The sequence below is a fragment of the Phoxinus phoxinus genome (assembly GCF_949152265.1).
Source record: "Phoxinus phoxinus genome assembly, chromosome: 13".
NCBI lineage: Eukaryota > Metazoa > Chordata > Actinopteri > Cypriniformes > Leuciscidae > Phoxinus > Phoxinus phoxinus.
In genome coordinates, this window is record NC_136888.1 from 4,442,046 (window position 1) to 4,469,437 (window position 27,392).

The following is a 27,392-nucleotide window of genomic DNA, read 5'->3' on the forward strand; positions in this document are numbered from 1 at the left end:
ATTAGTCTCTGTGCAAATTTTAGACTTGTCTAACACTATAGACCGGTCTAAAATAGCTTTGTGAAACCGGCCCCTGGGGGACGAACCGTGGGCAAAATGTAAAAAAAAAATGGTCTTATCATTTACAATTACAGTCTTATATTCAGACATTTTAGAGATTTTAAAATGTTCATAAATAATATTTACACTCAAAAAAATTACTCTTTAAAATAACTTAATTCAATTATGGACAGTGGTTCCACACAAGCAAATTAAGTTGTATTAACATTAATGGATTTGTTTGACTCTATGTAAGCTCCTTGTGTTGTTACAACACAACTGAATTAAAAAATAGTAATGAACAATCAAATCCATGAAATTGATTCTCTGTAACTTAAACCGGTTAAGTTTAGCGAAAATGCTTTGTTTATATAAAACTGGACTGAACAAAATAAAGTGTGATGAATTTAAATGATTTCTCAATTGAACTTCTAGACTATAGCTATGAACTAATAAGAGCACTTATTAACATTTTAAATGTTAAGTTTTACAATGCTCCTTCAGCCACAAGAAAATATCTTATTTGAATCAGTCCGCAGCCTAACCAAATGCTCAACTCTTCTCCACAATGGTAACCCACTGTAATTTAAATGGTTCTAATAATCACAATGTAATCGAATATTAAACACAATTACACACTATCAAGTCTTCCTCTTTTCTCATTTTCTCAAAAACACATAAAATAACACTTAATTTCAACATTTATTCTCTCTTAATTTAGCTATATGCAAAGCATGCTGGGAACTAAGCACCGCCCAGTTTCAGATAATGCAACACAAATCATTCATGTAATCCAACGCAAACAGATTAAGTAAACTTAGTTTTTTTTTAAATTCCAAAATTAAACCCTTTACATTAGTTTAACGATTTATAATTAAGTATAGTGGAAAATTATACAGGTTAAGTTAATTAAACGCAATATAATAGTGTTTTGGAGGTAAAATAAATATATCTGTGTTACTTTAACAAAAAATAATTGGGTAAAAACAACAGTGCCACAAAACCATTTTTTTGAGTGTAGAGACACGATTATTCTCACAAAGCACAGAATCTCCTCCTCTGCAGCGCGAGCTCGTGTGGGGGCGTGGCTAGTGAGTCATACGTCACACGGCACCACATCTTCCAATAGGAAAATTCAACTACAGTAGCCACCGTTCAGCCTGAAGAGGGCAGCACTCAGACGTTTTTACACCATATATTGTAGAATTAAAACACTTTATACCCAAGTGTCAAAACATTTACTCGAATTAATGAACAGCACTAATAAAGCCCCAGTCTTACAGATCATTGAAAAGTTGTTTCAGGGTTTAGTTACCCTTAAAGGGTTAGTTTAGGCCTACCAAACATATGTCTGTCTCTTCAGTCATTAATTACTCGCCCTCATGTCGTTTCAAATCCATAAGACTTCCGTTCATCTTCTGAACACAAATAAATATATTTTTGATGAAATCTGAGAGTTTTCAGTCCCTCCATTGACAGCTACACAACTACCACTTTGATGCTTCAAAAAGTTCATAAAGAGAAAGTAAAATTTATTCCAGTCCAAATTTTCTGATGAGACTCGATGGGTTAATATGATGAAAAGATTGAATTTATGCTTTTATTCACATATAAACATTGATCAGCGAACATGAACCGAACCTGCTTGAAGCGCTAGAACAAACCTTATTGGCAGATCTGAGAAGCAGAAGATTTCAATTCTTTCTTTATAATCTTTATGGATTATCGAATCTTACTTCTGCTTAATTTCAATACAGCATAAACAAGATCATGTTATATCAGTGATGTGTCTAAGCTGCATAATTTAGCTGTTTGAAATGATGATTTGTCACATATTGACGTGTCTTTGTAAAGCCATGTCCCTCACATTACTTTCTGTTCATCCAGCCTGTCGGGTTGCCCCATAGCGGCTGCAGAGAAGCTGGCCAAAGCCCACGAGAAACATCAGCCGTGTGATGGAGGAAAATCCAACCAGGCTTCAGATCGTGTGCTCAGGTAACACACATTCTCTGTGATGCTCCCCTAGTGGCGAAAAAAGATATAACAAAATACATTTATTTCGTACTAAGTATACTACAATTATCATTAACATATTTACTGACATATCGCTTGAGACTTACTGATATAAATATTATAATTCAACTTTATTTGGAGTACTTTATTGCACAATGCTTAATATTAAGCCTAAAATGTGTTTTAATATCACTATTAGGATATATGATATCTCTCTTTAAATGCAAGATATTTTAAAGTGTACCTAAAGTATACTAGCAATAGTTCCACTTCCACAATCAAATATACTGTATATCTTTAGTTGAACTTCAGCACTACTTCTGGATAACTAAAGTACATTAGGTAGAAAATTAGTTGTTCCAATTCAGCAGACTTTAAAGGGATACTTCACCTCTGGAAAGATGAATGTGTATTTAAAATGGCTCATTTATGTAGAAGAAATGTGAAATTATTTTTTAATTTGGAGCCTTCTAGACTGAGAAAAGCCAGAAAATATTTTTTTTTCTTATGGGGATGAAAGACAACAACTCCCAGAATGCACTTGCTTCGCTGCCCTACGAGGCCACTCCCAAGCCACGCCTACCGGTGAGCGCAGTTAAACAACAAGGCTAGGCTACTAGTGAGTCTCTGTGAGTCTGCCTGGGATTTCGAGATCACCAAAAATGTCCGGGATTCGGCTTTTGCGTTCTACAGTCGCCATTCATCATGTTTACTGCGGCGAGCGGGACGAGACTGACGGCCGCGGGAGAACGACACGAGGCCGGTGGCGTGATTACTGACGATTGTGAGACGCACCGGTCTCGTATCTCTCACGGAGGAGTGGGAATTTTCTTACCAATGTTAAAACGCACATTAACTCAACACTTGTTTAGCGTTCATGTAAACACTACATTCAGATTCACCAATCGGGATGAATTCAGTTAGATTGAAACAAAAGGTGGCGACTGCAGAAAGCAAAAGCCGAATCCCGGACATTTTGGACAATCTTGACGGCCATGTCCGGGATAAAAGGATGTATGGTAACCCCTAGTACTTGTTTCCTTAATGCTTTCTCCATTCTGTGAGTGAGATCGGGTTGAAAACATGTGGATCTAGCGCCTTCTACTGGCTGTAGTTTCTAGCCTCTGGCCAAAAAATCCTCCGATGACGCAAAATGACGATTTTTGCATCATCAGAGGATTTTTTTCCAGACAAAAAGTACATAAATCTCTCGTCTCAGGGGGATATGAGGGAGGGAAGCACGGTCATTAGAAAATACTACAGGTTTTCTACTGATACAAAGCTTAATGCTAAATCCTGAAGTATCCCTTTAAATATATACATTTAGTATACCGACAGTACAATTGCAGGGTATTTTATTCTAAGTACATAAATATATAAATGTATTTGTAGCATGCTTAGTATAAAATAAATGTATTTCAAATATATTTGAGTATTTTTTCATTATGTACGCTGTAAAAACAACAATAACAACAAATCAGTTTTTTACAGAAAAAAAAGTGTATCACAAATAGCTTTTCCATAAGCTGAGATAACCTTAATTATTCAAATTAAAAACATCACTATAAATGATATGATGAATTTCCTGAATTTGCTTATTTGCTAGAACCTGAATATCTTACAAATATTAGCAACAATGTGTGTTGCATTTTCCTGTGCACCGCTTCTAGAGTGTGTAGTATGCACTGGTCATTGGCAGGCGTGATACAGCATGAACTGTGTCTGTTTCAGGCCCATGTGCTTTGTGAAACAGTTGGAGATTCCACAGTACGGCTACAAAAACAACGTCCCCACTTCAACCCCGCGCTCCAACCTGGCCAAAGAGTTAGAGAAGTACTCCAAAACCAGCTTTGACTACAACAACTACGACAGCAGCAACATGTACAGCAAACGGCACTCGGCTGCACCCAAGCTCCACGGCCGGGACACACTGCCCAAAAGTGATGAGGGTGAGACGTCTGCTCTATCACATCAATATACACAGCTGTTCACAAGTCTGGGGTCGTGAGATTTGTGGATGTTTTAAAAAAAAAAGACTCTTCTGCTCACCAAGGCTGCGTTTTGATCAAAATTACTGTAAAATCAGTAATTTTGTCAAATAAGATTACAATTTTTTTTTTTAAATGTTTTTTTAATGTGAATATACAGTAAACTTTATTTTCAGAATCATTACTCCAGGCTTCAGTGTCACATGATCCTTCAGAAATTATTCTAAAATGCTGATTTGCTGCTCAACAAACATTTCTGATTATTATCAATGTTGAAAACAGTTTTTACTGCTTATATCATTATGGAAATGTTTTCAAAAGAACATCATTTGTTTGAAATATAATCTTTTGTAACATTATAAATGTCTCCACTGTCACTTTTGATCAATTTAATATGTTTTAATATGAGTTATTTTCATCTACACCCAAATGCCAGTGTTTTTCTCAGATTCAACTTTCGGAGCCATTTTTTGTAATGACTTTTAACCAAAAGAACCCAAGAAACAGCTGTACAGTGACATATTTATTTTATGTCTATTTAGTTTTTATTATTTTTTTTATTTCAGATTTATGTTTCTAGTGTATTTATGTTTTCAATTTTTATAAAATATTTTATTTCAAGTCAAAACCCAAGAAGACTAATTCACCTCTGGTTCCTTTCTGAATAAGAGGTCTTTGGTAATGTTATGAACTGCTCAGAAGGTCAAACACACAGCAAAGTAATCCAAATGAGCAAGAGGGGAGAAAACACAAGCAAAAAGATAATCCAGAAAACGGACAGAGAATAAAAAAAACCCCAAGACATCAGGATAACGCTCAGAAAGGCAGTGTAATAACATACAAGACTTTGCAAAGAATGACTGAAAACACAGGGCTTATAAAGGCAGTTAAAGGAACACTCCGACTTTTTGGGACTTTAGCCTATTCACCTTATCCCCCAGAGTTAGATAAGTCCATACATACCTTTTTCATCTCCGTGCGTGCTATAAGTCTGTTTGACGCACCCACCGCTAGCCTAGCTTAGCACAAAGACTGGATGTAAATGGTTGCAGCTAGCATACTAATCCAAATAAGTGACAAAATAACGCAAACATTTTCCTATTTACATGTTGTGATTTGTATAGTCACAGAGTGTACAAAAAACAAAGTCACATGAGACACAGACATATTTTAACCGTATAAATACTGGGAACTATGTTCTCTGAAGGCGAAGCACTGCTACTTGGGCGGAGTGATAACCGCAGCACCTGAGACGCGCCGTTGTTTCTCCTGTCAACAAAACCAGCGTGACATCTCAGGTGCTGCGGTTATCACTCCGCCCAAGTAGCAGTGCTTCGCCTTCAGAGAATATAGTTCCCAGTATTTATATGGTTAAAATATGTCTGTGTCTCATGTGACTTTGTTTTTTGTACACTCTGTGACTATACAAATCACAACATGTAAATAGGAAAATGTTTGCGTTATTTTGTCACTTATTTGGATTAGTATGCTAGCTGCAACCATTTACATCCAGTCTTTGTGCTAAGCTAGGCTAGCGGTGGGTGCGTCAAACAGACTTATAGCACGCACGGAGATGAAAAAGGTATGTATGGACTTATCTAACTCTGGGGGATAAGGGGAATAGGCTAAAGTCCCAAAAAGTCGGAGTGTTCCTTTAACAAGGCAATGAGACACGGATGAAATTATTAAAGCATAATGAGTCCAGGCAAAGGGTTATGGGAAACTTGATAACAATTACACATTTTGTTCTACAACGTAAACCACACACCCTAAAACCCCAAACATTCTTATCTATTTACTTATTATAAACCTACGTTTTATAAAGTAAACATAACAGGTTGAAAATCTGTGTTTCCAGTATGGGTGTGCTTTGTAGAGCAATACGTGCAAGTATCATCACGTCATGTTTACCACAGACCTTTTGTTACTCATAAATTGAAAAACCCCATTATAAAATCCATAGGGGAATCTCAAGGGAACCCGTTTTCCGGGTTTTGACGTTTTACCAGCTCTATAACTCTGAACTCTAGTGGGTTTTTGTGAAGGAATTAACAAATTCTGCAGAGGAACCACACATTTAGTTCATCACATAAACAACAACTGTGTCTATACCTATGTCCTCTTTTTCAATGCTAGATATATTTAATTTACATATATGTCACTTGTTGTCCAATGAATATGGATATTTTAAGCCTGTTTTAAGTGTACTTTTTTTGGGGCTGCTTTATGATCATTATCATCACTATGACTCTTGAACGTTTGACTGCTACGGTCTGAGAAAGCTAGTTGCGTTTCATGAACGTTTGGTGAGGAACTAAACCCCATTAGAAAAGCCTCTGAGATCTTCCTTCACTGTATTTCGGAGGTATGGAAATGTATGGAAATGATCTCGAGGCAGATGCATAATGAATGAGGCGGTTTAGGCAAATCACAGTCTGGATTTAGGGCTGCTGCTAATTGCAATTCTGCGCGCAAGACTGCGAGATCCCCGGCCATGCTTTAATGACCAGACTGGAGGGAGAAGATAGAGGAAAAGGAGAGAGAGAGAGGGATGGCAGCAGGACGCCCGGTGGGAGATGCCACTTTGATGCCCAGCTGGTGTTGTGGCTCATTGTGTCTTTTGTCAAACTATAGAGTGTCTCTCCGTCTCTCCGTCTCTCACTTACATCCCAACACCCCCCTCATTATTTAAAATCTCCTCATAATCATCAAAATCATCATAATAAACAAGCAATTTCCTCCTAAAGGGATTTGACTACAGACACTAAAACGTGAGGTTCTGTGCACTTTATTTTACAGTACATGAGCGCACTGTGTACTTACACAAGACAGAACTGAGTAATAGAAGCGATAACACTTTATTTGACAATATCTGTTACACATCTTATATGTACTATAGTAATAAAAGTAAATTATGTATTTACAACCCTAAACCTAATTACTATACATGTTGTTAGTTAATAATACTTATTAAGTATTTGATAATTACACCGTAGGACACCTTAAAATAAAGTGCAACCATATAAGGAAAGTACATCAACTTAACATGGTTTATTATTAGGTTTAGGGATCAATTCTGAGTTATTAGTTGTCAGCCAGATATTATAATTACTATAGTATAGTATAGTATAGTATAGTATAGTATAGTATAGTATAGTATAGTAATTACATGCAGAACAAGACTGTAAGTCTGACATATACAAATAATAGCGAGTGGAACATTTTATTGAAATTTTAAGCACAATATATAAAAAATAAATCTTTAAAAAAAGTTTGCATAAGTGTTTTTGTTGAGTTTCATATTTGATACATCAGTTTTTTATGGCTCATATAGTCTGAGATAGTGAGAACATGGAGTTCAAACTCAAAGAGAAAAACAACACATTTCATTTAGAGGCCCAAACTGAGCAACAATATGCAGTTTAGTGCAGTTGCTGATATTTATATGGGCAAAAAGAAGGATTTGGAAATTCCTGAAATAAAATTAAAAAAAATATTGCCATGGTAACATTTCTGATTTTCATGTAGGCCTAGTTTAACTAAATTAACTGAAATAAAAATGACAAACTAAACAAAATGACTAAATCTTGTAAAATAAAAATGAAAAATATAAAAGTAAATTGAAACTATTAATGAAAACTATAATAGTATCTCAGTGCTAGCCCAATAAAGCCAGTGTAGGTTGTAGATGCAGAAGCTAAGTGTGTTTTGTGATCTGTCCCATCTGTGTGTTAACGTCCCGGCTCTGTGTCCCGTCAGTGAAGCGCTACTGCAAGAGCTGGAGTTCGGCGAGCAGCACCTCGAGCAGCTTCGGGCCCAGCAGCAGCAGCAGCCTGAGCTGTGGAGGAGGAGGAGGAGGAGGAGGAGGAGGAGGAGAGAGCAGCGCCAGCAGCACCTGCAGCAAGAGCAGCTTCGACTACACACACGACATGGAGGCGGCGCACATGGCTGCCACTGCCATCCTCAACCTCTCCACCCGCTGCAGGGAGATGCCACAGAGCCTGAGCGGGAAACCCCTGGACATCTGCACGCAGGTACACACGCGTGTGTCGAGTCAAGTCAAGTCATCTTCATTTATATAGCGCTTTTAACAATGTAGCTTGTTTCAAAGCGGCTTTACAGTAATAAACGGATAATTGAGGGTAACAGAGATTGTTTTGGCTTTATAGCGGTTCTTGAATAAAGATATTTTCCAGGTAAAGCTGCTAAGACATCGTTCTCTCTAAACAGACTTTAAACGCGAACCTGTGAGAAACACTGATGGCGTTCACATGCGTATTAAGAATTAATTCTATAGTTATGCGCATTTGAATATATGTGCGCATGTTTGTAATTACCTACAAACCAAGCTACTTAAACTTAAACTACTTGTCTGGCCTTAAAATTTGTATACAGAATTGTATCACTTCGGGGTAGATACGCGAAACCGAAATTGTCCCAACAACACTTTATCTGTAGAGTGGTAAAGGGATCCTCCATAGGGAGAGGCTAGTTGGCACTTCAGCACTGCGTTGTCATCGGGTCCAGGCGAAGGTCCTTCCTCAGATCTGGATACGGCCTGGATCCGTCAGGCTACGGGAAAACCTCGGGATAAACAAAGACACTAAAATTAGCGTAGATGCCATTCTTCTTATGATGTAACGAGTACATCAGGATTTATGGGAAGTGTTCCCAGTTCCGGCTGACCTAATCTATGCAGACTAAAGAAGTCTATGCATTATGTGAATGCTAGGTCAAAGAGATGCGTCTTTAATCTAGCTTTGAACTGACAGAGTGTGTCTGCTTCCCGGACAATGGTAGGAAGACTGTTCCAAAGTTTTGGTGCTAAATAGGAAAAGGATCTACCGCCAGCAGTCGATTTTGATATTCTAGGTATTATTAACTGGCCGGAATTTTGAGATCGCAATAGACGTGAAGGACTATAATTCATTAAGAGCTCGCTCAAGTACTGCGGAGCTAAACCATTTAGTGCTTTGTAAGTAATCAGCAATATTTTAAAATGTATACAATGTTTAATAGGGAGCCAATGCAGTGTTGACAGAAGGGGGCTAATATGGTCATACTTCCTGGTGAAAGATAATTCCATGTTTCCTAATGTTATCTCCTAATGGTAGCATGTACAGAGTGAACAGCAACGGTCCTAGTACTGAGCCTTGTGGTACGCCATACTGAACTTGTTATTGATAAGACAACTCTTCATTTACTGCTACAAACTGTTAATGGTCAGATAAGTATGATTTAAACCAGCTAATCAAGGTCTCACTAGGCATACTAGAAACTTTCAGGCAGGTGTGTTGGACCTGGTTGGAGCTAAACTCTGCAGGACAGCGGCCCTCCAGGACCGAGTTTGGTGACCACTGATCTAAACCATGCTAGTGCAATTCCACTAATGCCAACATAATGTTCGAGTCTATTTAAAATAATGTTGTGGTCAATGGTGTCAAATGCAGCACTAAGATCGAGTAACACTAATATAGAGATACAACCACGATCGGATGATAAGAGCAAATCATTTGTGACTTTAACGAGAGCTGTCTCGGTACTATGGTTCAGTCTAAATCCGGACTGAAAATCCTCGCAGATATCATTTCTTTCAAGAAAGGAACACAGTTGTGAGGATACTGCTTTTTTTAGTATCTTTGACAGAAAAGGCAGTTTCGAGATCGGCCTGTAATTGACTAATTTTGTATGATCAATTTGCGTTTTTTTAACAAGCGGTTTAATCATAGCCAGCTTAAATGTTTTTGGTACGTATCCTAGAGACAAAGACAAATTAATGATATTAAGAAGAGAATCTATGACATCTGGAAGCATCTCTTTCAGTAGCTTAGTCAGTATCGGTAAAGGGTCAAACATACACGTTGTCGATTTAGATGAATTAACGAGTTTGCAAAATTCTTCCTCTCCTATAGCAATAAATGAATCGAATTTTTCCTCAGGGAGACTACAATTCTCTCGCTGATGCGATTCTGTAGTAAAACGGTTGCATATTTATAATTTTCTCCCTGATATTATCGATCTTATAAGTGAAGAAGTTCATAAAGTCATTACTGCTGTGTTGCTTGGAAACTTCTGGGTTTGAAGCTTTCTTTTTCGTTAGTTTAGCCACTGTTTCAAATAAATACCTAGGATTATGTTTATTTTCTTCTAATAGGGTTGAAAAATAAGCAGATCTAGCAGCCTTTAAAGCCTCTCTGTAAGCAATCGAGCTCTCCTTCCATGAAATCCGAAATACCTCTAGTTCTTCTAAGCTATCTGGGATGCTGAGATGATGAAACTGATTAGGAAGATTATTGATAAAGCAATCTTTAGTGGCATAAGTGATAGCCTAGGTCTAACATATGTATAACACGGCTTTGCAGCCTTGGCTAAATGTAATTTACACGAGACTAGATAATGATCTGAGATGTCATCGCTTTGCTGCAGTATTTCAACGGCATCAACATTTATTCCATGTGATAATATTAGATCTAGAGTATGATTACGGCAATGAGTAGGTCCTGACACGTGTTGTCTAACTCCAATTGAGTTTACAATGTCTTTAAATGCCAATCCCAATGCATCTTTTTCATTATCTATGACTATGTGTATATTAAAATCACCAACAATTAATACATTATCTGCAGCCAATACTAATTCTGATAGAAAGTCCACAAATTCTTTGATAAAGTCTGTATGGTGCCCTGGTGGCCTGTATACAGTAGCCAGTACAAATCTCAAACGTGATTTATTGTTTACACTATATATTTTTACAGCAACACCTCCTGTAAAAATGTAAAAAATTTAATCTTGTGGGGTTGACTCATTTAAAATAATGTTAAAATAATTTAGCCAGGTTTCTGTCAAACACAGGACATCTAGGTTACTTTTGGAGTAAGCAATCAAATATTCAGCAACCCAAGCTTTATCATTGGTTCATCTGTATTATATCTGTTTTTTTATTTGTTGAACATCAATTACATTTTTAACCTTAGATGGGTTTAGACGTTTTTTTGTATTTCCAAATTCGGGGAACAGACACAGTCTCTATATGATGATATCTAGGTGAAAGAGTCTCTATGTGATGGGATTTATCTGACCTTGGTGACGTGAGGCCGCTAGCAGACGGTCGGTTAAGCCAGTCTGTCTGCTTCCTGACCTGGGCCCCATTTTGTCATGTTTTATCTCTAAGACTATGAGCCAAATTACTAGAGAGAAGAGCAGCACCATCCCAGGAGGGATGAATACCATCTCTTTTCTACAGGTCAGGTCTGCCCCAAAAACTTTTCCAATTCGCCACCTTGGAATTATAAGGTTCTATCTGCATTCTGACTTGTTTTGAGATGTTGAGCTTTAAAGTTTTTGCATTCCATTCGACTGTGTAGAAAGAACCTTTTTATTTTCTAAATAAAAAGTTCCAAAATGCACACAACTTAAAAAAACATCACATAATGTAAAGAAGTTGTCACAGAATAAGAATATGTGAATAACTCAATTTTGACAAAAATGTCAGATAGAACCTTATAATTCCAAGGGGACGAATTGTCTATGAATTCTATATTATTTAGCGGACACCACTTCAACATCCAGCCATTGAGTGAACACAATCTACTAACTATCTCATCACTCCTGCGAACAGGAAGGGGGCCAGAGCAAATTACAGTGCTTGACATCGTACTTCCGAGTTCACACACTTTTTAACTTTAACTTTTTAAGGATCAATATTTCCTTCCTGAAACAGATTTTTTTAGAGACATTTTTTTTATGGGTAGATACCTTGGGTACCTATTGGTGCACCTTTAGTGCAATTCATTAATTTAAATAATATATAAATAAATATGGTTGATAATTATTAGTAAAATATTTGTATAAATATAGCACAACATTGCACAACAAAACATTGCTAAGATTTGGGCCAGTCTCAATATTAGATTATAAATATTTCTACTGTAGATTTTGACATCAATGTTTCATCAACACAATCAGTGTTTCAAGTTTGTTAATTGTTTGGTAGTGTTTTCTTCATGTTCATTGTTTTCATGAAAACCAAATCATATAGTCTACATTTGCAGAGACGGGTTATTATATTTGACTAAATCTAAAAACCATTGAACAGTTACTGGAAATATTTCAGCTTTTTGGCAGCTAGTCTTATTTATTGTTGTATGGCCTGATATTGTGCAATCACTATTTCACATACGGTATGATGGCTAACCAAACATTCAAGCAGTGTGCTTCTCCCTGTGTGTTATGTGTCTGGGAGCAGATCATGTACTGTCAGCCTTTGAGAGGGCTGACTGCTAGCATTGTGAAAGGCTGCCGCCTGTCACTTTTTGAGAAAGACGTTCAGGCTAGCTTTCCTCGTGGTTCTGGCGCCACAAACTAGTTTTGGACTAGTTTTCACGGAAGCTGAAATAATGGAGTTTGCAAATGGATCCTTCGGAGGGGTTGGAGATGGTTGCTCTTTCTCTGCCTTTACCCGGGGGATCCAGCATACTCAGTATACGGTGCCCGCACCACTTCGGTGCCTTTAGGAGGTTCTACCAACCCCGCCACCCTCAGTGCCTAAGGGCGAAGCGGTTTCTATCGAGCTCATGATTCAACGTCGATCCCCCCGATTAACCCATGAGATCCCCTGAAAGACTCAAAAGCAAAATTTGAAGGGGGTCTCAAATTTTGTCAAAAATAAAATAAAATAAAAACATTTTATTGTCACTAATGGTCACTAAAATGTTTTTAAGCTCACCATGTCCAGTATTCATAATTCAAAAAATTTATTCACAATCAAAAATATGTTCTATTTTTTGCCAAGCGGAGCAAGCCAGTCCTGTGCACGTATGCAAATTAGCCATATGCGCCAAATAGAAGAACGTTGAGAAGACATACTAAAAATGGCTAGCAAGCGAAAGCTTAACCAGAGTGTATCACTCACCCACTTTGGGTTCACAAACGTCACATCCAAAAAGGTGGCACTCAGAGATGAAGGCCCACTCGCTACCAGAACAGAGGATCCTCTCTCCCACCCAGTGACTCCCCAGAAGCAGATCGATTAATTGAAGCCGAGTGCTTCAAAGACGAAGCAGGTACTGAGGTAACTTTAGCGGCTAGTTCTGCTAGCAAAATGTGTTGCTAGCTGTCACGTATTAGCCGGGACGTCCCGTATATTAGGATTAATATATTCGTTTATTGACTGCAGTGATCTAACCACAGACTGATACAGCAGCAACACGACACATGAGAATTATCATGACACCGCCATCATACAATCACAGCCTACTCACGCGCATCAGACCATACGAATAACAAACTCTAAACTGAGAATTAATCATTATTTTGTGACAAAACAGAATCCTCTGCTGTCTGGTCGCTCCCGGTTCGATCCGGACTCACGCTATAACGGCAAATCCCTTTACAATCACTGTCCAGTTTTTATTTTGGCAAATCAGTTTTGGCGAATTCAAACAACGTGATTATTGTTCATGAGTCCAACATACATCCAGCCACGCAAAAAACAAACAAAAATGCTCGAGAAACATTTCTGAATATTATTAATGTTGAAAAAAAAATGCTGATGATGATGATGAACTTAACCCTTGAGAGTTTTCAATATGTAATATAACTGTTCATATCTGTTCTGTTACAGTTTGTTTCTGTTACAGACATTTGTACAATTATATGAAAAAAAGAAGAAGAAATGATAAACTCTAAAAACTCTAAAAACTAAACTTTTCTCTTTGTAACATCTTTTTCAGGGTTGATTGTAATCATAATGTAACATTTTTGAAAAATAATAATAATAATTCAAAGCAAAAAAAAAGTCCATGTTATCCCCATAAATTAAATGTAGAAATTTGGGTCTTTTCTAAAGTGAATTTTACATAAAAAAGCGTTTTTTTGTATAAATGTGAAGTAAAAACATTAATAAACAGAGTAAAATTACATTTGTTTAAATAAAACTATTATTTTGTTACACAATTACATTTTGTTGCACATGTCTGCATTGTAATGCACAACTTTGCCTCTTGTTATAAAACAATGCATCCAAACAACTTTAGCCAATGCAACCTCCTACGTCAGTGATACTTTACGAATACTATAGCATATCGGATTATAAAAAATTGTTGCGTGTGTGCGTGTGTGTTGTCGTGTAGGCTATATACTGATTGTCTTGGCTTGCATGCATCCATGAAATATTGTAATGTTATAGGCCTATTGCATAGAGAGAAAATTTTGATCGGTATTGCGCAACAATCGGGAGATCGGGACCCCCCCCAATATTGATGGGTAATTCGCACACTGGTGCCGACCAATGTACCGCAGCCTATCGTTTTGCAAGTCTTCTTACCTCCTCTTTCCAGAGATCAGGACCAGGAAAATCTGAACCTTCTCTGTCCAGTAAGAGCACTGGATACATGTGTCCACAGAGCTGCCCTGTTGGGAAACCGGATCAGCTGTTTGTCTGTTTTGGATCACCAAAGAAAGTTCTTCCTGCTTCTAAGCAAGTGTATAGTTGAGGCTTTCTCTCTCGCTTACGAGGTCTCTGGTCAGCCGTCACCTTTGGCTATCAGAGTTCATTCTACCAGGAGTATGCCAGCCTCCATGGCCTTAATTTCGGGTGAATTTACGTGAATTTTTGAAAATAGAGGCATCATGCGCGTGTGTATTATGTGTTTAGTCTTCAAACACGCTCGACCAATCACAACACATTGGTTCATCCGACCAATCAGAGCACATTGTTCTTTTCAGAAGGAGGAGCTTCATAGAGACAGAAACTAAAGAGAGCGTTACTGACAGACTGGGAAGAGAGGAGCTGCAACAATGGAGAATATGGGAAAAACAGGGGCGCGGGAAGATGTTTTAGGTTGGGGGTGCTGTGTGGGGGTTTTTCCCCACCACATTTGTATAAGAAACAATATCGAGTCAATAAAACACGTCAAAACTCCACAAAGCACAACAAGCGTATCGGTGAGAACACTCGTTTAAACAGCAACACCTGGACATTTGACTGCACATCACATTTTTTACATTATTGATACTGCTTGCAATTGTAATGCAACGGAGCAGTCTACGGGACATAAATTATTGAACTTTTTATACTGTCATATACAGTACAATAAAAGAGCGACAGCACAAAAAAACCTGCCTACCTTACACAACACCGAAGGTCGACTAGCTGGCACTCAGGGGTAGAGCGGACAAATTCTTTCCACACACACTGCAATGGTCACAAAATGACATCACACTGTTTTAAAAAACAGAATTCAACATATAAATAACACTTTATTTAATAGCCCACTTAAAGTGTTTATTACAAATTAAATTAATAATAATTAAATATTACTAAATGTAAATGAACAAAAATTTGCATTGCATTTACAATCCTGTGAAAACTAACAATTGTACATGCAGACAAAGGGAGTTTTACCAAACATCAGATGACCTCCTGCTAACGCTCGGACGGAAGATGGATTCGAGAAAAAGTGGTGCTGAACACACCATGGATGTTATTTGTGTGGGATATAGGAATTATATCCTCAGATTAACACACACTCATACAGCACCGATGAAATATAGGAGAAATATACCGAAAATATTTTAAAAATAGGAGGAAAGTAGAGTTGATATTATGTGTGTGTGTGTGTGTGCGTGTGTGTGTGTGTGTGTGTGTGTGTGTGTGTGTGTGTGTGTGTGTGTGTGTGTGTGTGTGTGTGTGTGTGTGTGTGTGTGTGTGTGTGTGTGTGAAACATGGAGGCATCTCTCTCTCTCTCTCTCTCTCTCTCTCTCTCTCTCTCTCTCTCTCTCTCTCTCTCTCTCTCTCTCTCTCTCTCTCTCTCTCTCTCTCTCTCTCTCTCTCTCTCATTTGATCTGCTGTCATTCTGATCTGCCTGCAGTGCTCTTCTCTCGCTGTCATGGGTTTAGTGTGTGTGATGCTTCCTCTCCATCTGCACCTCAGCTCAACACAGTTATTTCAGTAGTGCAGTATTCATGCAGTCCCTCGTCTCGTAGAGGAGCCGGAGCGCTTGTTAAGCATGACTTCTCTGCTGCTTTGGCTTCAGGACTTTACATTGGGCATCAAATGGTGACTTAAAAATAGCACCAGAACAACATTACACTTCAAATAAAATATTACATTGAATTGCATAGGCTCAACATTATGCAAAATGATTAATATGACAGGCTGAACAGGAGAATCCACGTTTTAGCTTTAAATTGTATTTATATAAATATATATATATATATATATATATATATATATATATATATATATATATATATATATATATATATATATATATATATATTGATGGCATGTCCATTTTCTTTGGGAAAGAGTAGAGTCCATCAAAACATCCAATTCTAGTTTTTTTTTATGGAATATTGCAGCATTTATAAATCATTTATTAAATGCACATCTTTTTTTAAATTTATGTGCCTGGTAATCTTGAATCAGAATAACTTCCCCTCCCTCTTGCAGCTTCTCTTCTCTTCTCTGATGACGAGGGCGGGGCAACCTGTCACTCACATGAGATCAGCCAATAGCAAACCACAACCATCCAATCAATTCCCTACAGACAAAATCAAGCCCCACCCACATTTGTTCTTGTTCCAGAAGCCATTTCGCATGGATATACGTCACAATAGGGAAGACTATTGCAATTTCTATTTCATCTCGACTTTAAAACAAGAAGAAAAAATAATAATCTGACAATGGGGTAAGAAACATAAACTTAATTTAATGGGGTTTTAATGGGGAATTAAAAAAATCTTGTTTCAAAGCTTAAAACGTCCACAGTTATTTCTTTGTTAATATGTGCACTTTTGTTATGAATGTTAACCTATATGTTCATCATGTGTGGTAAAAAAAGTATTGCTTATGGCATATGTTGCTGTAGCACTCGCTATAGTACTGTATATAAAACACCCTGCAGTTTTGATGTTACATGCATATTTTGTTGTAAAATAATGCTTGAAAAAAGACTGCGGAATCGTAACGCAACATTCGCTTTCATGTGTTCTTCAAACAGCTGGTTTGCTTCTCTGTGGAGACTTCAGAAGGACACACACTCAAGGAACAAGTGGATGTTTTATGTGAATGGCGTCCCGGATCGTGTCGGAAAGATGATATGTTTGTTCGGAGCATTTGACTGCAGACTGTTTTGGAAACGAGGCGCAGCGTAATGGAGATTTCACAAAGAAACTTTAGTTGAGAAATGAAGCAGCTGACTGTATTGGATCTGACAGCAGAATTAAAAACAGATCATTTCAGACAGAGAGTCAAGAATGAGGGTTGAATTTTTTTTGAATTTGTTCAGTATTGTTTTGTTTTTGTTGATTTGGGATTATTTAGATAGTTGTACTGGAAACCAGGAGAAAAATACTGAGTAATCATTTTACACAGTGGTGTTGTTTCTTTCTCTCCACTTTCCATCCGTGTCTCGCGCTCTCTAATTGGAGCAGCTTTAGTTGGGGCGGCAGCAGGAAGTGGAGCGTTGGGACGTGACCTCTTTGCTTCGCTGTCACTTCCTCTGGGGGTTCCCGTGGTAACAGAGGTCAGGGTGACTGTAGGCAGAGAGAGCTCCTCCTCATCCCTCACTAATTACATCTGATGTCTTCGCTCTGCATAACCGAATCTACTGAGATCCGTTTCGATGGGTCGTGTACATACAAACTATATTCATGATGTACATCCTCATCTTCTTTATCTCTCCTTTACTTTTTCCGCCTCATGAAAATCAAACTGTGCAAATCTTTCAAGCTCAATCCCTAAAACTTAAAATGTTGCGACTGTATTTTTTACGGTAAATTTCTGGCAACCACAGCTGCTTTTTTCAGCTGTAAGTGGAACATAACGTCTTGTTCTCTATTTTTCTGTAACCAACACACACACACACACACACACACACACACCATACATCAGCAGAAACGAGTTTAAGATCCTGTGTATAATCCAGCTCTCACTGAGACCAGAGAGAGAGAGAGAGAGAGGTTTTGTTGAGAGGTATAATGTCTGCTGGATGCCTTCAAAAACTCCTCCATTCAGCCACCGTTATCACTCTGTCTTCACTAAAAGAAGAGGGTGTTTTTAATGGTAATCTGAGTAGAATCTTTGTAAGATATACATTCATATTGCATTCATATTACACTAGATTGTTACATTTTCTGACTGGTGATGGCTCACGTTCAACTCATCACCATTATGCAGTGTGAGACTAGCAGGGCGTTGCTAGGGGGTTGCCATGGTGCTTTCTATGTAGTATATTTTTTGTTGTTGTTTTTTCCATTCACCAGGTAAAAACTTAAGGAAAAATAATCGCACACACACACACACACACACACACACACACACACACACACACACACACACACACACACACATTACTAGTTTTGAATAAGATGCTACATTCCTTTTTTTCCCATATGGTGCTACATTTGACATTTTATTGGGATGGTGTTGTAATAACCAAAAATGGAGATGATCACGTTCACCCTGGTGTTAGATATAAATAAAGTGAATGCTGAAAAAATATACATATTTTATTTTACTGCTGGTCTGTTGAAGATATATGTGTCTTAAAATGTTTTAAGATATTTCAGGTAATGCTGAAGAGCTTGTTTGATAACCTGAAACGTGAACGGTATCACACACAGCAGCAGAGATTTACACACACACACACACACACACACACACACACACACACACACACACACACACACACACACACACACACACACACACACTGTCACGTCACCACACCGCCATCTAGTGTATGGCAGCACACAGATTTCCGTCTCCACCTAGTTCTATAATTTCCCTTTCTTATCTTCATGACAGCGAAGTCTCTGTAAATCCTGCTGTTCTAACGGCATTTGGCTGAAATCTAGAAGTCTCAGTGATGCTGCACGACTGGCAGATTAATTCTCACATCCTCTGGCGTGTTAATTGTGGAAAGACTGATTGATGTGCTCCTCAACATCCAACGGATGCCTTTCCATTTGCATACAAATTGAGTGTGGGGAGCAATTGTGTATTTTTAAAGTGAAGGACTTGATGTGTGAATGTGACAATGAAGGAAAGCTGATTGACAGATGGTTGGATGTGTGGTTCTGTCAAGAAATGAATTTGAACAAGTATAATATAAATGCAGTTCCCTTTCGTAGGGAACTCGCACTGCGTCGTTGAAAACGACTCTTTGGGGACGCTCCCTAAGCGTGCGCCTCTGAAGTATGAATGAAACTAATCCAATCCTGATTGGTGTTGCGTCGTGACGTAACATGTGACGGCATAACCGGAGTGTCGCCGGCGCACACACACATTAGCTTTCGCTCTTCAGCAAGCGCTCTCTGTTTTTGTCTGTCTTATTTGGTGTTGTCTGTCTGATCCAGTCACTGTATTATGGCGAGTGAGCAATTCATTAGATGTGTGCACCCCTGCCCAAAATATATTACGAGTGGGGACACGCATCAGTTGTGCGTGAATTGTTTTGGAGTGTAACACACTCACGGGCAGCTCTCGAGGGGGCTGTCTGTGATCTCTGTGAAACACTCCCTATCAGTACTGCGCTCGCGTTCCCCGTGGTTCAGGTCCCGCGTCCGTTGAGGCGGCGCGGTGACTCAGATCGCGGGGTTCGCAAAGGGATCTTGCAGATGAGGGTGAGACTGCTGCGGCACTTTCTCATTCTTCATCTGAAGGTTCTAAGGCCGGTGACACACTGGATGCGTGGCGTAAGCGTCTCAGCTGCGTGGCGTGTCCGTTTTTATTTCGGCTCCCATGTTAACAGGTTAGAGCTTGCACACTGCTTGCGTGACACGCGCGTCTCAGGCGCGGCTCGAGCCGCGCGGAAAACGCGTGCATGCTAGAAATAGAACCGACGCCTATTTTTCACGCGACACGCAAGCGTGTTGGAAGCGTTTCCATGCAAAATATAATAGGAAAATATGTTTATATGTCATTTTGTACACAAATACATATTAATTAATGACATTTTGATGTCTGAATGTCTATATGTTGACATAAATTCAGATGTAAATGTAATTTAAAAAACAAAAAAATAAATAATTATCGATTTTCAAATGCACCTGTCAAACATAGTCTCTTTTGCCGTCAATACTGTTGACAATGTCCTTTATCAGTAGGCTTTATATGTATGTATGCTTAACATGACGTATAGCCTTCCACAACTCTCTCCCTATATGTGAACAAGGGTGATCCAAATCACGCGACTTGACACTTTCAAGTAGGCTACACTTCGAGTTTGCAACGATAGATGACGGCAGGTTAATTGAAGAGGTGGAGATTGAGAAACTCTGTCACCTACTCTGTCCCTCTGTCACCTACAGCAGCAGCAGCAGCGCGCCGCGTCAAGCACGGTTCTGGTGTGTAAAGACAGAGAAAACGCGACGCAGCCGCCACGCAGCTGACACGCAACAGAAACGCCACGCTCACCCCACGCATCCAGTGTGTCACCGGCCTAAGGCTCTCGTTCATGGTGCAGAAGCCCGCGCTGCGGCTTCTTCTGCCCGTGACGAGACCTCGATGTTTGAACTATCTGCTTCCGAGGGAGTGGATGTGTTCAGCATCGAGGCGGCCGGAGGAGCGTGAGTTAAATTCACCAGCTCGCGTTCCCCGCGGTTCGGGTCCCGCGTCCGTTGAGGCGGCGCGTCGACTCAGATCGCGGGGTTCACGGGGATCTTGCAAATGAGAATGAGACTGCTGCGGCACATTCTCATTCCCTATTTGAAGGTTCTGTGGCTCCCTTTCATGGTGCAGAAGCCCGCGCTGCGGCTTCTTCTGCCCGTGATGAGAACATGATGTTTGAACTATACACTTCTGAGGGAGTGGATGTGTTCAGCATTAAGGCGGGTGAGCGTGAGTTAAATTCACACAGCTCGCGCGCGGCGAATCAGATCGCGGGGTTCGCGATAGGATCTTGCAGATGAGAATGAGACTGCTGCGGCACTTTCTCATTCCCTATTTAAAGGTTCTGGGGCTCCCGTTCATGGTGCAGAAGCCCGCGCTGCGGCTTCTTCTGCCCGTGATGAGAACCTGATGTTTGAACTATCTGCTTCTGAGGGAGTGGGTGTGTTCAGCATCGAGGCGGATGAACGTGAATTAGACTCGCCAGCTCACGTTCTCCGTTGTTCAGGTCCGCGACTCAGATCGTGGGGTTCGTAAATAAAATAAATAATAAAATATGAATTTTGCTGATGAGAGTGAGACTGCTGCGGCACTTTCTCATTCGAATGGTTCTAAGCCCGCGATGCGGCTTCTTCTGCCCATGACAAGCACCCGATGTTAAAATAAAAAATCTTCAACATCGAGGCTTAATAGCGTGTTGTGATCCGTGCTGTGGCCAGATGAAAATTAACTGGCCACATGTTAGACAGGAAGCGCTTAATAAATAACTAAGAAAGGAAATAAGTGAACACTTCCTGCAGCAACAATCACAACATCAGCGCCGGAGCTTACCATTTTTATTGATTTATTTATTTTTCCTGACTTGTATAATGAGTTATCTAAGTCATGGGATAAACCCCACTCCTTCCTCTAGAGCCCCTCCCTCTGGAGTTTGGCAACAGATAAATTTATCTCGCTCTTTTGATCAGAAGGATGACCTGAGGGCCGTCCTTCAGGCAAGAGGGCTTCAGGAAAGAGGTTCTACCTGAAATAAAAATTAGACCCTTTCCCTCCCCCCCGTTGTAGAGCAACTGAGGTTGTTCTCACAGCGGAGCCCTCAGGAAAACTATGTGGTTGCCCGCCGTCCAAGACGCTTCGGGCCACATCAGTTTCCAGCGAACGCATACTGTTGTGTTCGCTCCAAAAAGCTTGAAAAAGGCATTGACTATGGTTACAAAATCGGTCTCGACTAATCCCTGCCGGTCATCTGCTTCAGGGGGTCGAGAACAATGCTCAAAGAATACCCGAAACCAGCCTCAAGGGGCTGGTTCCCGTAATAGATTTTGTTGAAGCGTGTCAAACGCTTACCCAACATATCTGCATGGGTCCTGCGTATAAGCAGGATTGGGTGATGGAACAAAAAGTATACTCTTTACTGGTCAGAGAGGCCATATGATGGGTTCCTCCTCCAGACAGGGAGTCCGGATTTCTCAGCCGGTACTTTATAGTTCCAAAGAAGGATGGAGGGTTCCTGCCGATTTTAGATCTGAGTCACTTAAATCGTTCTCTGAGGAGCTTCAGGTTCAAGATGCTCATCGTGAATCAAATCAGGTCCGAGGACTGGTTTATCACGATAGGTCTAAAAGACGCATACTTCCGTGCTCCATCCTTCCAATATAAAGGAGGTTCCTGAGGTTCGCTTTCGGGGGCGAAGCGTACCAAATTCGGGTTCTTCCGTTTGGCCTAGCACTCTCCCCTCACAAAAGCTCCAAGTGTATGGATGCAGCTCTGGTCCTACTGAGACTTCAGGACATCCTCACACTTAATTGAATCGACGACTGGCCCATTCTGGCTCAGTCTCGAGCAATGGCAGTTCGGCATCGAGATGTCGTCCTTGGCCGTATTCCCGAGCTTGGGGGTGAGACTCAACACGAAGAAAAGCGTGTTGGTACCAGCTCAGAAAACTACGTTTCTGGGCGTGGTATGGAACTCAGATACAATGTGGGCACATATGTCTTCCGCGTGTATCGAGTCCATCTGGGCCATGGCATCCGGGATAAAGCTAGGCCAGGCCATCACTGTAAAGCAATTTCTAAGACTGCTGGGCCTCATGGCAGCTGTGTCCAACATAATACCTTTTGGACCTTCTACACATGAGGCTCCTTCAGTGGTGGCTGATAGCCAAGGGGATTTCCCCAAGGGGGAATCCGTTCCGAACAATCAGGGTTACGCGCCGATGCCTTCGTTTCCCTAATTAATATGGAAGAAACCTTGGTTCCTGTCCCAAGGGCCAGTGTTAGCAGCGTCATGTCGCCGGAAAACCGTTTCGACAGGCGCCTCCTTCACTGGCGTGGGCGCGGTCATGGATGGCCGCTTTGCCAGGGGTCTGTGGCAGAACCATCAACATGTTTGGCATATATTTTGCCTAGAGATGTTGGCTGTGTTCAGGGCTCCGAGGAGCTTCCTCCCAGACATCAATTTATCTGAACCGACAAGGGGGACTCAGATCGCGCCCTCTATCCAGACTGGCGCATCAGATTAATCTATGGTCCCAGGGGAAATTATTATCTATTAGAGCAATATATGTCCCGAGGGTTCAGAATCAGGGAGCAGACATCCTGTCGAGGCAGGGGCTGAGGCCCGGGGAATGGAGACTTCACCCAGAGGTGGTGAAGTTGATATGGCAGAGGTTGGACCAATGGAAGTGGATCTGTTTGCGTCTCGAGAGACGTCCCACTGTCCACTTTGGTTTTCCCTCACTCATCCAGCCCCACTGGGGTTGGATGCCATGGTACAGGCTTGGCTGAGGCTTCGCCTGTATGCTTTTCCCCCGATCGCTCTGCTCCCGGGAGTCCTGGAGAGGGTCCGTCAGGAGGGCATCAGTCTTCTTCTGATAGCCCCGTTGTGGCCGGCCCAAGTATGGTTTTCAGACATATTTTCACTTCTGATAGCTCCGCCGTGGCAGATTCCTCTGAGGAGGGATCTGTTGTCTCAGGCGGAGGGCACAATATTCCACCCTCGCCCGGAGCTGTAGAAATTGTGGGTCTGGCCCCTGAGGGGGTCCAGTACCTAGATGCCGGTCTATCAGCTGGGATGGTCAAAACCATACTTTGCTCTAGGGCTCCGTCTACTATGAGATTATATGGCCTCAAGTGGTAGGTTTTTCCACTTGGAGTAGAGAACATGAGTTAGATCCAGTTAACTGCCCAGTGGCTTCAGTTCTGGAGTTTCTTCAAGATCGTTTCTCTGCGGGTCTCTCCCCGTCCACACTTAAGGTGTACGTGGCTGCCAGTTCGGCGGTCCATGCACCACTGAGTGATGGGCCTTTGGGGAGGCACCAACGGGTCATACTATTTCTCCATGGTACATGGAGGTCAGGTCCTTCCTGGGACCTGGTGGTGGTGGTTCTCGAAGGGCTATCCCTGGCTCCCTTCGAATCCCTCCAGTCAGCTTCGCCTAGGACCTCACGTTCAAGATAGCCTTTCTCTTAGCTGTTTCTTAAAATTATTAAGAGAGTGGGAGATCTCCAAGCCCTGGCACTAACGCCAGCTTGCTTGGGGTTTTGCCCCCGGCAGAGTTAAGGCCATCTTGCACCCGAGACCCGGCTATGTGCCTTAAGTGCATTCTAACATGGCTAGGTCCATGGTCCTGCGAGCATTTCATCCTCCACCTCATGTGTCGGCAGAAGAAGAGAGGTTCCTTTGCTCTGCCAGTCAGGGTTCCGAGTATTTACCTTGAGGGGTCCTCTTCTTCGAGGAGGTCGGACCTACTGTTAGTGTGTTTTGGGTCACCTAATAAGGGGCTCCCGGCATCCAAACAAACCATAAGTAGGCCTACAAGGTGCGCAATTTGCCTTCACCTTTGGCCGTAAGGGCTCATTTTAACAGAGGCATGGCGTCCTCTAGGGCCCTCCGTTCGGGAGTGCCCCTCCAGGAGATCTGTGAGGCAGCCGGTTGGGCTACCCTGCACACTTTCATCAGGTTTTATTGTCTTCACCTCCTTAGTGCGTCTGGCGCACGAGTGCTCTCGTCCTAGCTTAAGTGCCTGAGATCAACTTCACTCTAGGACAGGCTTTTTCGGTGCGTGGCCTAGTGGGTATTCGTTCCCCAAAGAGTCGTTTTCAACGACGCAGTGCGAGTTCCCTACGAAAGGGAACGTCTCGGGTTACGACTGTAACCCTTGTTCCCTGAGGAGGGAACGAGACACTGCGTCGTCTTGCCACGCCCCTTAACGCCTGGGAGCGGCTTGCTTTGTCAATGTGTGTGTGCGCCGGCGACACTTTTATGCATCCGGTTATGCCGTCACATGTTACGTCACGACGCAACACCAATCAGGATTGGATTAGTTTCATTCATACTTCAGAGGCGCACGCTTAGGGAGCGTCCCCAAAGAGTCGTTTTCAACGACGCAGTGTCTCGTTCCCTCCTCAGGGAACAAGGGTTACAGTCGTAACCCGAGACGTTATAATGCTTATACTGTATATATTTTTTATTCTTGAACCAAATACAAAAAATATTCTATTAAAATTCTATGGATTCCACACTCACTGTGGTGGAGTTAAAATAATGCAATACTATATTTTTGGGGAAAAAATATTATTTATTGAAAGGGTCACAGTCTTCTAAGGCCTGTAATGTCTCTAAATGTGCAAAACGGCTCACTTTTCATTTTTTTTAAAAAACGTTCTCTTTCAGCTAATGTCAGATCTTCTGGCCTGTTGAAGGTTATTGTTGTGCCTCTTTGCTGGTGTAAATGATTATGCATTGATTTTTAACAGGCAATGAAGAAGAGTGGAAGAATTAGCAGCTATCCAACACAAAAAAGCATACCATACTGTTACTATTTCTGCAGTGAACATTTTCTTTATGGATGGAATACCAGGATGACCAACTTTGTGTACCTTATAGCAGAGCAAACTGAGTGCAATACTGAATCCCATAATGAAAAGCACCCTTCACCTTCTATGTCCAGGGTGTTGAATGAACTGGATGAGAAATGTTAGCTGGGGTTCTTAACAGGTGCTCCTCGACTCATTATTTAACAAGACATTCAATATTTAGTATGCAAAATTACTTTCTCATAGAAAATCATTACTGAAAACTGGATGGTGCTTGCTGAATTAAACAAGCAATCATACTGTATTGATAATGTTTATCAGAGCATAATGCCTTGCATTTCACATAGCCACTAACAAACTATCCTGAAATATACCAAAAGTTTGGGGTCATTAAGAATATATAAATATAGAAAAATAATTCATACTTTAATTCAGCAAGGATGCATTAAATTGATCAAAATTTATTTCTAATAAATGCTCTCTCTTTTCATTAAAGAATCCTGAACAAAAAATGATCAAACATGTTTGTGGCTGTAATGAGCGCACGACAATCTGAGATAACAAAGAACAGTGTTTTTAACTCAATACTCCAAACACAGCGATCAATAGGAGAATATGACGGGGAGAAAATAACAACCACATAATCATAAACTATACTGGACAATAAACAGACAGAACTCAGGGTTTAAATACAATCAAAATAAGTACAAACAGGTGAGTTAAATCAATAACTAATAATGGCATAAAGAACACAGGCAAACCAGAACAGGAAACAAAGTGAAAACAAAACTAACACAGAACATACACATTGCATTAGTCGCCCCTCCCGGAAGGTACGTCCCTGAGCCGTAACAAGTCCAACCAAGGAGGGAGGGAGAGGGCTTTGGAGGAGGACGAGGGTCTGGCAAAAGGGCAGGACACCGGAGGAGATGATCGAGGGAGAGACCAGGGCAGCGATTATGGTGGGAGGAGCCAGGAGCGATTATGGTGGGAGGAGCCAGGTGGGAACCCAGAGTGCAGCCAGGACGATGACCCACGACGGAGTCAAGAGAGGGAGGAGCCATGGTGGATACTTGGATGAAGACACCAGGGGGACAAAGCCGATGGAGGTGGAGACTCGGGTAGAGCTGAAGAGCTGATGAGCCCACGCGACACATATGGCTCTGGAGACAGAGATGGAGCCGCAGTGATGAGTGTCCGAGGTGGAGCCAGGGTGCCAGAGGACTGAGGAGAAGCAGGTGTGACTGAAGACCAATGTGGAGCCAGAGGGAAGGCGGAGCCCAGCGGAGCTGAAGGGGTGGAGGAACGAAGCATAGCTGAAGGCCCTTAAGTCCATGGTGCTGGCAGTGCAAGGCGGAGCCGGGGGGACGAGGGAGCCCGGTGGAGCCGCAAAGACAGTGGTCCCAGCTGAGGCCGAGGAAGGGGGAGCCAAGTTGGAGCCGAGGTGGAATGATGGGCTTGCCGGCTGGAGGTGGAGCCAGGGGATCATTGTTCTGAGGTGGAGCTGGAGACTGGAAGGCCCAAGGTGGATCGGTGGATTGGCTCACACACCTGGTCAGACTGTCTGTGGGGCTGGGGCCCTGGGGCGATGGTATGCTCAGTCCTCTTTATTAGCTCGTGCATCGTGGCAGGCTCAGGCTCACTGTCTGCAGTGGGCTCTGGCATTCGCTCCGGGCAGTGTGTGGTGGCTGGCTGGGCTCTGGGTCTGGAGTGGGGCTGGTGATGTCCTCCGCTGGGCAGATAATGAATGCCGGTCCGTTGTTCACCAGAACCCACTCCACAAATGCGGCAAAATCCTCTATACGACCGTTCACTGGAAGGCATGCCTTGGACTGAGCGGTCCTGATAGTGAGTTAGGCATCCCAGATCTAAAAAGTTACTTGTATGGTCCTCCAGCGAGTGGTCATTCTGTTCCAGGCAG

At 41.4% G+C, this 27,392-nt stretch overlaps 1 protein-coding gene across 1 annotated transcript in view; it reads left to right on the forward strand.

Annotated features, from left to right (window-relative positions):
• myt1lb (myelin transcription factor 1-like, b) overlaps positions 1-27,392 on the forward strand; it is a 169,522-nt gene that overhangs the window by 118,351 nt on the left and 23,779 nt on the right. Inside the window, exons 10-12 of the mRNA XM_079633122.1 lie at positions 1,927-2,034; positions 3,784-4,001; positions 7,800-8,074. Coding sequence (XP_079489248.1) covers positions 1,927-2,034; positions 3,784-4,001; positions 7,800-8,074 — 601 coding nt within the window. The remainder of the gene's footprint in view (positions 1-1,926; positions 2,035-3,783; positions 4,002-7,799; positions 8,075-27,392) is intronic.